The following is a 13,201-nucleotide window of genomic DNA, read 5'->3' as shown; positions in this document are numbered from 1 at the left end:
GAATCACCAAATTTAAATCAATCCTAACCTTCTTTGTATATTATTCCCATGTTTGTTCTGAACTCAAAATAGCCAGACATCGTTCTGCAAATTCTTTTCAGATGCTGATATGCTGTTGTTTATTTTTACCCTTACTGTTTGATGACAGCGACAGGATTCCTATTTACAATCACTAGGCCAGCACAGCTGAACATAAGCTAAGAACCTAGTCTATATTTCTTGCTCCCAATTCACAGGTCTGCCACCCTCCGCGAGCGCAGCGCAAAATATTTCAGAACATATTTCAGCAGATAGACTATCATGAAAATACCACCCAGGATAATAATGGCATCGCTGCTCCGACGGCGGGATGTCGCTTGGTCAAGTCCTTGGTAGTAGTAGCAGTACAGATAGTATGCTATAGGGCCAAACGCGGAACAGACTCCGGATCTGATCTCATGCTATTTTCATTTCTTTCGCTGCGGTATTGTAAATAAAGGAGAACTTACATAACCATGATCTGGTCGACAAGGTCATGTAGGCGCCAAAGGAGGGTCGTTGACTGGGCATTTTGTCGGGCTGTTGCCGGGTCTGAGGGACTCTTTTCTGCTCCGGTTGTGCTCATTGTGTAGCTAGAAGACAAATATAATGAATGAAGCGTAGGAGCTTCAAGGCATGGACTCTGGGTACTTGAAAAGTTCTACATAGCGCTGGCCTCCACTTAGGCCACCAGGAATAGGCAGCTATTGAGGCACTAACCAAGCAAGAGTCTAGCAGTGGAGTCTTAGGTGACACACTCTCTTCTTGGCGACAAAATTAGCCTCTATGCCAACCATCTCCACTGTACATTCTCCTTTGCGACTTGTATTTCTAATTTCCAATATATACACTAAAAAGGCATCTTCTATTTAAAACTATTACTGTCTCTCCAGAAGATTCCGGCTATTGAGAACCAACCAACACTCCGTCGAGAAGAATCATTGGGTGCCGTGGGAGACAGTCAGATTTTAGTACAGAATCAGCTATGAGCTCTATATATTCTCCACCAGCCGCCTGGATCCGATATTATTATTATCTGATAGTGGCAATCCTCCGTACCGACACTAAGAATCTTGTCCATATATCCACTGCTACGATAGGCTTTTATTGCATATTGTAACAGACAGACAAAGAGCTAAAGAGCAAAAGAGATAAAAAGCTAAAAAGATGAATGCGAATCGAGGCGCCAAAATAGTCCTGCACTGGTAGATGCTTACTGCCAATATGCCCGATATCAATGCTCACTCTGACCAGGCTGGAAAAATCCCGCGCACAGCGCATCATGTGGCTCATGGAGGAACTGAATCTCTCCTACGACATCAAGACCTACAAACGCGGTCCCAACGGCATCGCTCCCCCCGAGCTCAAACAGATCCATCCGCTGGGAAAATCGCCCATCGTATCGATCCAACCCCCGGATGCCCCCCAGCCCACAGTCCTAGTCGAATCGGGTGCTATCATCGAGTACTTCCTCGATCATTTCGGCGGCCCCAACACGCGACTCATTCCTGAGCGATATCAGCCCGGTCGCGAGGGCCAGTTAGGCGGTGAGACTGAGTCCTGGATGCGCTATCGATACTACATGCACTACGCTGAGGGAAGTCTCATGTCGCCGATCCAGGTACAGCTGATCATGAATGGTATTTGTCCCAGGTTCTTCCATATTATATATACTGATGAGGACAGCTATCAAAAACGCCCCCGTCCCCTTCTTCATCAAACCAATCACCGGGTTCATCACTGGAAAAGTTAGCGCCGAGTTCCTGGATCAAGAACTTCGCACCCATTTCCGCTTCCTGGAGGACCAGCTGGCATCGGCCCCTGAGGAAGGGCCGTTTCTATGCGGCTCGCAGCTGACCGCGGCGGATATCCAGATGAGCATCCCCGTTATTGCGGCACTTAATCTGTCGATCGTTCCGCGTAGGGAGTATCCGCGGCTGGATGCTTATGCTGCGCAGATACAGAACTCATCGGGTTACCGGCGGGCTGTGGAGAAGGTGGAGAGCATTGAAGGGAAGCCTTTTGTGCCAATTTAGATGTGTAGATTTTTGTATAGATTTTAGCCACCCTTGGACCAAGCAACTGCAGAATTAGGCATCGCTAGAATGGATATGTTTTGATCTGAGCTGGCCCAGACTGGGATGATCCAGGATAACTACCTGGCACAGGCACAGCCATTACTGCTGTGTAGATGTAATCCGCATCTCAAGAATGACAAAAGTCGTCAATGGAAGTCTACGAATAAACATATGAAAGTCAAATATAATCATCTATTGGGCTAGGATTACAGACGAACCAGAAGCATCAGAATGCGACTATGGTATCGTCGTCGTCAGCGTCTCCGTCACGGTAATCGTTGCGGTAGCCAACGAGCTTGTCATCGTCCTCACTGGGCAGTTAACCAGCGGCTTAACACTCGTCAGCCACCCAGCCAGCATATCCGGATTACATCCCAGGATTGGCCCCGTCTCAACATGACACGGGAGTGTCAGCCCGTCACACGAGACCGTCCCACCATCCCCCGGGCTCGGCGCCGCCGCATTTGTATATACACAGTTTGTATACTTCGTCGCTAGCAGATCCAGGTTCGAGAAGAAGGTGACACTCTGCGGAATATCTGTCCATGACTTCGGCCGCGGCGAAGCAGCCCCATACTCCGTTGAGAATTTCCCTTCGCAGACATTGCGCGTCTCCGAGACGGTGAAGAAGTTGAGGTCGTAGTCGCTGATTACAACGTTGCGGTACCCAACTCGCTGGGCGCCTGCCATGGCTACCACGCCCACGCTCACGGGGTAGGTGGTGGTGTACGTCTCGGTCTCGATCTCCACCTTTGTGATCGTGGTGATGGTGCCTCCTCCGCCGCCGCCGGATGTTGGACTGGGCCCACTAGTGATCGGTCCTGTGCTAGAACCAAAGTGCTCAGATCTGTAGATCGAGGAGCCCGCAGCCCAGTCAGCGGCTAGGTCGCCGGCCGTGTAGCCCTCATCGGACCAGGTCTCGGCGGTGCCTGCCAGCATGGGCGGCAGGGTGTAGGTGCCGACCATTGACGTGCCGGTTGTGTCGCAGCCCACAATGTCTAGAGAGTTAGCCAGGGAATGTACGGGAACAGGATGGGGAAAGGAGGATAAGGTACCTCTGCACGTTGACGAGCACGAACTGGTGGAGGACGCCGTGACACATGCCGTGCTGCAGGAGCTATACGTTGCAGTCGAGCATTCGGACTTGGATTCTGATGGATCACCGTTGGGGTCATCATCATCATCTGGTGTATCGTTGGGGTCATTCGGGAAGTTATTGGGAGCTGTTTCAGTTAAAAAAAGGCACTCAGGGATAAAGATGAGGATACATACAGTCGATGCCCCCACAGCCCGTCCAGCATGGGTTACACACGTGAAAGATCCTATTGAGGAGTCCTCCCAGCCCCTCATGACACCCGATGCCACAGATCTTGCGGTCAGTGCATTTCGGCTTGGGTGGGCCACTGTGATGCGTCACTGGAGGGTAATCGTGGTCATGGCTCCCGGTCGTCTTTGACCCTCCGCCAATCGTGGTAGTTGACGTTGACGTTGACCCTCCACCAATCGTGGTAGTTGACGTTGACGTTGGAGTCGGAGTCGAGCTCGGCGGGTCCGGTGTCCACGGGGGTGGATAGAAAGGCACGACAGTCCCGGGGTAGGTAATGGAGTTCCGTACCAGAGGCGGCCAGGTAATGTTGAAGGCACTCTGGATGATGCTCGGAGTTGGTATGATGACTGAAGCCGTCACGCTGGGTTCAATGGTAACGTCCCAGAACCCAACCACAGGGGTCACGACATCCGGAATCGTGAGAGTGGTCGTCGTAGTGCTCGTGATGTACGTGGTCGTGGTGGTTGTACTCCCATTGTCATCGTAGTAGGTGGGCACCTCGTAGCCAACGCCAATGCCCGTTACCAGAGTCGGATACACAAATGTTCTTGGAGTTGGGAGCGTTGTGGGAGGCAATACGTAGGTGCATGGCGGGTAGCAGGAGATATTCCTGCCATCGTCTGGTTCGCTCCAGATGACGGGATCAATATAAACCGCTCCCGAGTCATCGCCGTCAGATCCAATGTCTCCTCCACCGGTTGACAGGGACAGCCACGCTGCAATCTCGCTGGTGAAACCATTCCGCGTCGTGTCGTTGAAGAGCAATGCAGGCAGGCCTCCCTCAGGCGACACAACCTCCACGTTGCCTTTGGTGAAGATGTTGTACATCCACAGTCCCTTTGCATAATTGGTCTGGATGAGGGACTGCTGGCAGTGCTCGACGGATACGCAGCTCTCGTCGTATGCCTGAAACCAGGAATAGAACCCTGCCGAGTAGATGAAGACATCGGTTGAGTTGAGGACTCGGAGTGCCCACGCGCCCCGACAGAGGTCATCCGAGCAGTCCTTGTACGTTGGGTCCGAGAGGAAATAGCTGTTTGCCGTGTAGGGTGAGAGGGCGTTAGGCTTGGGCTGGTAGTAGGGCGTCTCTGTCTGCATATGACCCATGTAGATATTTGCTGCATTCAAAAGCTGGTACTGGTACATTTGCGCATGCTCGCTGGCCGTGCCGTAGAGCCACGTTGGCCCCTGAGACTCGATAAGTATGCCCCGTCCAACGTAGACTGAGATGTCGGTCTGAACATTCAGCGGCACGCCATCAGGACTTTCGGTGGCAAGCGCATTCAGAGGACTGTCTAAGTCATGGTCTGCCACCCACGCCCAGACATTTTCAAAGTAGCCTGACGCGTCGCTGGTGATGTGCATCAACATCGAGGCACCCATGCACTTTCTGTTCACCGCGTCCCCTCCGATGGGACAATCGGCAAGACCCAGATTGCTGCCATTGGCGCCACCGACGCGGAAGTGACTGTCCCACATGGCGGCTATAGAATGTCAGAACGTGGAGCACGTGGAATGAAGCCGGGGGGAAGGGCCAGAACTCACCGCTGCCTTGAGTACTCTCGTGGACATTCCATTCCATCAGCACTGCACCAGCTGTGGCTCCCTTGACAGTGAAGAGCATATCCGTAATCTCAACTACTCCCTGATCCCCCTTGTGACCCACCCGGACCACGACGGTGGGATTACTCTCATCCTCGAATGTGGACCCAGTCCCCATAATCTGACTCCAACCGGAACCAATGATCTTACTCCCTACGGGAATATGGACGGTGCTTTCAACCAGGTATACCCCAGCAGGGAAGAAAATGACTGATCCCAGGTAGCTTGATAGAAGCTCGTTAATGGCCCTGGCCTGGTCCCCCGTGCCGTCGTTGGAAATCCCATGATCGGTGGCCACGACGGGTGTTACGCCCACATACTGCGGCTTTGGCTTGCGGAAAAAGGCGCCCGAGCCGTCCAGCAGTAGAGATGGTTTGTTCGGCGCGGGATTAATAAACCCGTTTGATTTACCTGCGGAGCCATCAGGCAGGAACCGATACCCACTGACCCAGGAGTTGAAGTAAAGCGCGCCGGTTGAGCCAGGCAGGAGGGTCTCTCCTCCAGAGATGAGGACCACGGACGCCGAGTTCTCGACTAGCAAATTGTCCAGGACAATGTTCGGCTGCTCATTTGCCGTGTGGGCAATGGTGATGGCATACGGGACGCCGCTGAAGTGGGAATCGACTACCGCGATGGAGCCCGTTCCCTGATTGCCCGCTCCGGAATACTCCGTAGCGTCAATGGCAATATAGCATGACAGGACATAGATGTTCTTCCAGGTGAAGCCCCAGTTCCAGATGGACTTGATGGCGGTCAGGCAGGAAGTGAACTGGAGATTGATGGCGGTAAACTGCTGGCTACCCGCGAGGAAACCAATATTTCTAGCAGTCGTTCTCCGGTTAGCCAAGGCCTACCGACCCATAGCGGTGAGTATAGGCAAGCACTTACCCGCCTGTAAAAGTCAGATCAGACACCATCCCACCACTGCCGTTCTCCATGTAGATCCCCACGGCTGTCGCGGAATGGTCTGCCGTGGAGACGGCCATTTGGAAATCGCAGTTGGTGATGGACGTGGCCTGGCCGACCTGCCAATGGATGCCCGCCGGGACATAGGTCTGATCCTTGTCGGTGTTGGTCCAGTTCATGCCGGTCATGTCAAAGACGAAATTGCGGATCTGCCGGTAGAAATTACTCTGGTTGATGTACCATTCGGCTCCATTGCCGCCGGGGATGTAAAAGTCCGTATCGACCAGCGCAATGCCGGTGAAGTTCTTCGCGCCCTTGATTACAGGCTTGAGGGTGGGATTGCCCACAAATTGCGTGTAGTAGTACTGTATGATGGGTGTGCTGATGAGATATGTTCCAGCAGGGAAGTATACCACGGCGCCTAGCGAGGAGGTCGAACCGCACTTCTCCCCACAACGCAGGGTTGAATGGTCTGACGCGCTGAGTGATGCCACCGCCCGGTTGATGGCCGCTGTGTCGTCCGTCACCCCGTCTCCGACGGCGCCAAAGTCCTTGACGTTACGAAAGAACTGGTATCCGGCGGGGGCGAAGGGCATCGACCCCACGCTCCCTAGACTTGACAGCCAGTAGTCGTCACTACTGACTTTTGTAGCAAGAACCATGCCGTGCCTCTCGCCATTCACCGTTGAATTCACGGGTCCTAGCACAGGGCCCGTCATGGAGCCATGATCTGGCGCGCTACCGAAGAAGTTGTTGACATTGTCTTTCATGTAGCTTGGCGCCGGCTGTGTATGTCAGTCATTGTTTCGCTCCGCTAGGACAGAGGGCATCGACTGACCTGAGGAGATCCCGGCGGCAACCCAGGCTTATCTCCCACAAACACCGGTGAACCGAGCATATCAACTTGGCCCGGCAGTCTTGTACTGATGTAGGGCTGAGCCACGTCCCGCCGCACATGTGGATGGTGGGAACGGCCGCGCTCATGGCCGTAGTGAGAGTGACCATGGGCATAGGCAAGGCCTAGCCACAACAGCCCAAGACTGTTGACTAGCATAGTCGTTCAATTTCCCAAATATGACTGCTCTTCTGGCATGTCTGGGAAGTGAGAGATTAAATGTAAAAACCAGAGGGGGGACTCCACGATCATTCTGAACTCTCGTAGGAACGGGTTGCCTCTCGATGGCTAAATTGGACAATGAGAAAGGTCAACACTCCTGGACCATGTATGCTTAGCGATGGGCTCCAGTACCTTGCAGCAGTCAAGAATCTGGTGAGCGGGGTCCTGTTCGCATAAGCTAAGCCAAGAAGGCTTGTCCAGGGTCTACATAGCGTCGGACTACTGAAGGCCTGAAATTGCGAGGTTGCATTCGCGTATTTTCCATGTGCCTAGATACACTTGCCTGATCCTCGGATGCGCTATATTAGTGCTTTACAACTCGGATGCGCTATATTAGTGTTGTACAAGGATATTGCATTTCCTAGACATCGTATCTTTCAACAAAAAGGGACAATAGAGGGATTCCGATTCCCACGCACCGGAATACCGCGGAATGTGCGAGTCGTACAAGGAGTTCTTAATCTATATCGATATTACATCCAGGGCAATGTCTCACTTGACATTGTTAGCGGTGACCGTGCTATCTTTGTGGCTGAGGGATAGAGAGAGAGCAGGGTCATGGATGATCAAAAGTGCGCTTTCGGCGGCTACAGAGACTGATCCCGACAGACATAATTGTTTTGCAAAAAAGGAAAAAGGGCAGGGGTCATTACCAATGCACTGGCACGTGGCTTTAGCAAATTGGAGAAAGCGATTATCAGAAAAGTGCATGCTAAAAGCAAAGAGAAAGACCGTTCCCTCCAACTTAATTCTCGTTCCAAGCAGAAGAGACTGACTCGTTGTCGAGTGCATGCAATGATCCTCCCACGACTAGTACTTTCGCCAGCACTGCTGCTCGCCATCATGGCCAGCTTCGGTGGCCATGGCCACCTGGCCTGGGCTGCTAGAAGAGACCTGGGAGCCATGTTTCACTACTCAGTTGCCCCGAATGCACCCGGGGGCAACTGCGCCAAATACGGCCAGGCTACGCTGGACGCAGTCTTCGACGATGCATATGAGTTAGCGGGCACTGCAATCCAAGCAACGCTCGATCATAAGGACGCAACGGCGAGAACGACAAACGAAGCGACACGCCTGATAAACGCGCTGTTCTTCCAGCCATCGGAAGAGGATCTGGCCATTATCCAAGGCAAGTGGCCACACCACATTCACGAAGATATAGGAACTAACTATCCTGTACAGACAGAATGCAAGGAGTGAAGAACTGGATGGAGTCCGGTGGCCGAATCAATAATGGACAGAACAGACATGGTCCCCTTCTCTTCTGTGGGGACACCTGGAGAGTTCGCGAGACCATGAGCAGCCAGATGAAAGACGCCCACGGCAACCCCATGGTCAAGGAGAACGGCGAGCCGTATCTCATCAGCGATAGCAGGGAGATGAAGAAGCGTCGCAAGAAAGTAGCAGAGGAGCTGGGAAAAAACCCGAAGTTTATTTACCCGGTACCTGCCCTGCTCGCAGCAACATTTGTCAATTGCTGATGGACAGATAGCACTGGAGCGAGGCCCTTATGGCTTACGTCTTCGATATCAAATACGGTGACGATCCCACGCAGGGTCCTTGTGCGACAGACGCCAACGTCATCGCTTATACCATCAATGAGGGGTCTTTTGGCGCCATCACACTATGCGACGCGGCGTTCAATGGACGTCGATTACGCTCTGTCGAAGCCTCAGCACTCCCAAGCGACTTATTTGAAAATAACCAACCACCTTCCGGCGCAGTTGAACCCCAAATGATCTCTAAAGTGGTTCCAGCCGGACGGACTGCATATCACGAATTGTTTCATTTGTATTGGGGGAACTCAGTGATGAACAAGGGTGACGATGAGGAATACAACTTTCCCCGGATGGCCGGAAATAAGCTCAGAAAAAATGGCAAGATGTACACAAAGTCCCTAGCCATGAAAAATCCAGAGACCTACGCTCTGGCTGCGTATGTACTACTTCTCTTCTTCTCGTGCGATTGTGGTTATGTGCGCTAACAATGTTGTATGAATGGCAGGGTCGCCTATGACTATACTCTGCATGTCACCCATACTACAAAGAAGGGGACATACCCAGTCGAGTTCTACACAGGCTTCTGTACGTATGAGATGTGAAAATACCCGGACAGCCGTATCCGGATAGGTAAAAGACGGAGGTATGGCTTGGAGGAAGTCGCGTGTACTGAGTTAAATGGTAGACTCGTTTAAATGCATGGTATGCTCGATTGATCGACTGATATCATTCGTAGTCATCATCATCAGATATATATCCAAAGTTCGTCTCCAAGCGCTTAATATCCTCTTGACTCAGAAAGGTATACCATCGCTGGTAGTACTCGACTGGATCGTTAAGGGCCTGGTGCGACCATAGTCCTAGCTGCATCATCCGCCGCTCCTCCCAGAATGCGAATCCATAGCGAGCATACGGTTGGAACTGCATATACTTGGCCGGTCCGGCCGGGAGATCCCCACTCATACTGCGCCAGAATTGGATACCGAGCGGTTCTCGGCCAAGGTCTTCCCACTCCGGGCCCCAGAGGGACTGGGGCCCATAATCACGAACAGGGCGAGGCACAGAGTGCGGTCGGCCCTGGTTATAAAATTCATCTGAAGGAGAGGGGGTGTAGGCCATGCGGCAGCCTCGGATGATTCTAGGGCCATCCTCGCTTGAATCAGAGCTCGAGCCCGAGCTTGACTCTTCATTTTCAGTGTCCTCCTGGAAGTCCTCAGTGGTGTTCCATTCATTGTCGTTAGACGATTCGTCCTCGGAGGGTGTCCCGTAGAAAAATCGAGCTGGTGGTCGCCTAGATGGCTGTACAGCTTCACCTTTCAAGTCCAGATGAGGCTGAGACGGAGACTCGCGGCTGTGTTCAGGACTGTGTTCAAGACTGGATCGCCCACTGAGATCATGGACAGAGTCTTGGGCTGCCTCTGGGCTAGACTCATCTCTCTGCTGAGTGTGCCCTGATTGTTGTAGGGGGAACATCACATTCAAGTCATATTCACAATATTCAAATGTCCGATCCTTTGATGAAGGAGGAGGCTCGCAAACCCAGTCAAACTCTAGCCAGTCAAACTCACTAGGGATTCTTGGCAGTGGAAAGGGATCTCGAGCCGGACTCTCGGAGAGGTCAAAGGACCTTTCCGCCAGTGAGATCTCAGCAATGAAACCCAAAGCTGCAAAACCCTGCAAGACCTGAGCATTGTAGTGATAATGATCATGGAGATCGCTCCGGGCCAGTCGTTCTAGGTGATCCATGGACCATCCCAGAGATCCCTTTGCACCTTCAATCTTGAGTTGATTCCAGAATAATAGGCGCCATAATGCAAGAACAGTCCGTTGCTCCTCTGTCCATGTGGGATGCCTAAAGCCTGGGGGATACTGTCGTTGGCCTAATGGACTCTCAAGACATCGCTGGATCATTCGTTCGATACATAGATGTGCTAGGGCATGAATATAGTGGGAGAGATAGACAAACTTGCGCAGCTGTGCCGACGATGCTATAATCCTATTTGCAGGTCGGATGTCACTGCTCATGAGATAATGGATGACGTCGCTATATGTTTCCCACTGAGAAAAAGCGCCCACCTGCACGGCGAGGATTCCCTGCATGACGATCTGAGCCTGGACAGGCACAGCTAAGAGCATGACTTCAGAAACAATTTCACAGGCTCGATCATTAAACACAGAGAACATCAGTTTCGATGTGCGCATGAGACTCCACACCGAGGAAAAGTCGGCGCACTGCTCGAAGATGGCGACTAAAAGCTCGCTGGGCAGTTGGGACAGCCGGTCAAGGCTTGGTCCATGCGACTGCCGAGACATGCCCACTGATCAACAGTTGTCTAGTGAAAAAGATGATAAGCCTCAGTGGGTAAGCGGCTGATAAGGCTTGATCGTAGGAGGTTTTATTCAAGATCGGTGTCAGAGTCGCTCAAAGGCACTAACCACACGTGACGTTCATACAAGAGTCACAGAGTGTACTGCAATATCCTTCTCTGCAAATGCAATATCCACGAAATGAATTTGCAATCCACGATACGAGTTTCTTACATGATCCTCCGATTGCTGCGAAGTGGGTATCAAACAGAAGGCGGCCGGGTGTGCAAGCCCTCGAATAGTATGTTCTTCGTGACCAACTCAACCTGCAAAGGCACGAGATGAGATGGGTGGAAATAACCCTGTCTCTGGTTACATTGGGACGTGCGAGAGAGGCCATGCCAGCGCAGGGTCGGGAAGACTCACTGTACGATTTAGTGAGAAAATGTGGATCAACTAGGGTTCACAGCCTCACAATCACTACCTCTCGGGACCAACGGCAAATCACCGCTGCGCCGACGGGCTTCAGGATTCAGAACCTCGTCAGGATGGGCGGTCTGGAAATCAACAATTAACTAGTATTCTAGTCCATTTAGTGCTAGTACGGATGGCCTGCCTGGCGGTGCCGAAGCTGGAACCCCACCGGAGTGGGCCCCCTATCGTTGGGAGATAGCACGTGGTTTCCTTTTGCGGCAAACGCAGCGATTAATCGACTTTTCCAAGCCCGGCTGCCTGGGTGTCCAATCAAACTATTTTAGTGCTTATTTTACTAGCAAAATCTCCTGCTGTCGTGCTTGGACCAATAGTTAGCACAGCCGAGGGACTCCACTTGACAACTTACTGTTGTCCCTCTAGATTCACGCTACTCAGTGTATAGCATTCATTTGGAGTCCAGCTATCCACAAGTGTAATGTCCAAGTTAATATCAATGCAATGAAGCTAGCAAGGTCAGGATTCAGTCTACTTATCTATAGCATGGAAAACCAGGGCACAAGGTTACATTCAGTTGTCAGCATCCACTAACATCGTCCGTCGTATCTGAGGTGAAATGAGAATATATCCACTAATTTCATGGATATCCAGCTTGAGAACAGTGCAAGGCAGTATACACCTTCAGAAGAGGCCACATCTGATTCAAAAAGGGCTGCTGCGACTCTGGAGAAAAATATATAAAGCCCTAACTATCTACACTACAGACTCCTCATCCGTTAGCATCATTCATCTTCTTATATCCCTTTAGTCTTTCATCCTACTGCCAGCAGTTCTCTAGTACATAATGAAGGCCTCCACTGTCATCCTTGCCCTTGTCAACACTGCCCTGGTGTTGGCTGCTCCTGCCTCCGAGATGAGCAGTAATGTTGCTCGTGGAGACAGCGGATGTTATGCCTAGTAAGGCCTATTCCCATGCTTGAAGGTGATTAGGAGACTAACATCTGTGTAGCTCTAATCCCAATTGTGGTGTCACTGGCACTTTCTGCCAATGTCGTGATGGTGGGACTCCTGGCGACCAGACGCCCTCTCCAGATAACTGACATGATATGGTCTTAGGAAACTTCTACCTCTTTAATCTGGCCACTAATAACTGCCAGCCTCCATGGGGCTACATTGGTCCCAAGTCTTCCCTTCCTGGATGGCACTGCGGTTAATAGGGTCATGAGCTGGAATGACAATGTTTACGACCTGAAATATGACTGCTATGGGCTAAGTGTTGTGCATAGGAATGTATATAGTACTTAGCATGACTCATCAACACTGTCGATAGATTCACCATCTAGCCTGTGGATGAAGTTAGGGGAAGGTCCGCAAGAATAGCGAAGACTTACTTCTGTGGCAGCTTATTTAAGCCGTCTTATAATCATGCAAATATCCATGACTGACATATATGGTACTCAGCTACCCCGGGTCGCCTTTGAAGTTGAGATTAGAAAATAATAGATTAGTAGATTAAATATAATGAGGAGTTAATGTAGGGATGGATGTACCCTATTGAATTGCATAATACAAACTCGCCCGTCCCGATAGCCGAGAGCAAGAGCTCCATCTTTGATGGCTAAGCAACTTGGCTGACGATAATCAAACGGGAGCCACAATACTTTTTCACCTTCAAGGACCACCCAGTCCTCTACTAAGGTTAACTGAGGGTTGGGCTCGTCTGGAACTGGGTGACGATCGCTATCTACCACAGAGTTAACCATAGCCGAATGGCCCCGGAGCGTCTGGAGCTCTTTTCCAGTCTTGGCATCCCAAAGTMGAAGGGTGTTATCGACAGAGCCTGAGCCCACCATCTGGCCGTCTGCAGAGAAGACCACAGTCTCAACCATAGCTGAATGGCCCTGGAGTGTCTGCA

At 51.5% G+C, this 13,201-nt stretch overlaps 5 protein-coding genes across 5 annotated transcripts; 3 read left to right on the top strand and 2 right to left on the bottom strand.

Annotated features, from left to right (window-relative positions):
* Positions 1-1,185: 1,185 nt before the first annotated feature.
* On the top strand, positions 1,186-2,054 carry Asppvi_008358 (glutathione S-transferase; the record flags this gene model as incomplete). The annotated part of the gene is made up of 3 exons (XM_043304229.1): positions 1,186-1,223; positions 1,273-1,658; positions 1,705-2,054. The coding sequence occupies 3 exons, from the start codon at positions 1,186-1,188 to the stop codon at positions 2,052-2,054; spliced, it is 774 nt and encodes a 257-aa protein (XP_043160164.1).
* Positions 2,055-2,333: 279 nt separating this feature from the next.
* Asppvi_008357 (glycoside hydrolase family 55 protein) lies at positions 2,334-6,985 on the bottom strand (the record flags this gene model as incomplete). The annotated part of the gene is made up of 6 exons (XM_043304228.1): positions 2,334-3,094; positions 3,152-3,319; positions 3,369-4,907; positions 4,969-5,846; positions 5,914-6,716; positions 6,770-6,985. The coding sequence occupies 6 exons, from the start codon at positions 6,983-6,985 to the stop codon at positions 2,334-2,336; spliced, it is 4,365 nt and encodes a 1,454-aa protein (XP_043160163.1).
* A 906-nt stretch (positions 6,986-7,891) lies between these two features.
* On the top strand, positions 7,892-9,149 carry Asppvi_008356 (uncharacterized protein; the record flags this gene model as incomplete). The annotated part of the gene is made up of 4 exons (XM_043304227.1): positions 7,892-8,181; positions 8,235-8,490; positions 8,541-8,983; positions 9,053-9,149. The coding sequence occupies 4 exons, from the start codon at positions 7,892-7,894 to the stop codon at positions 9,147-9,149; spliced, it is 1,086 nt and encodes a 361-aa protein (XP_043160162.1).
* A 124-nt stretch (positions 9,150-9,273) lies between these two features.
* Positions 9,274-10,860, bottom strand: Asppvi_008355 (uncharacterized protein; the record flags this gene model as incomplete). Its single annotated transcript, XM_043304226.1, has 1 exon — positions 9,274-10,860. One exon carries the CDS (start codon positions 10,858-10,860, stop codon positions 9,274-9,276), a length of 1,587 nt encoding a protein of 528 aa, XP_043160161.1.
* Positions 10,861-12,130: 1,270 nt separating this feature from the next.
* Asppvi_008354 (uncharacterized protein) lies at positions 12,131-12,386 on the top strand (the record flags this gene model as incomplete). The annotated part of the gene is made up of 2 exons (XM_043304225.1): positions 12,131-12,243; positions 12,296-12,386. 2 exons carry the CDS (start codon positions 12,131-12,133, stop codon positions 12,384-12,386), a joined length of 204 nt encoding a protein of 67 aa, XP_043160160.1.
* Positions 12,387-13,201: the final 815 nt, after the last annotated feature.

This window comes from Aspergillus pseudoviridinutans (assembly GCF_018340605.1).
Source record: "Aspergillus pseudoviridinutans IFM 55266 DNA, scaffold_5, whole genome shotgun sequence".
NCBI classification, from domain to species: domain Eukaryota; kingdom Fungi; phylum Ascomycota; class Eurotiomycetes; order Eurotiales; family Aspergillaceae; genus Aspergillus; species Aspergillus pseudoviridinutans.
Note: the sequence above shows the minus strand (reverse complement) of the source record. Positions and strands in the feature narration are given on the sequence as shown.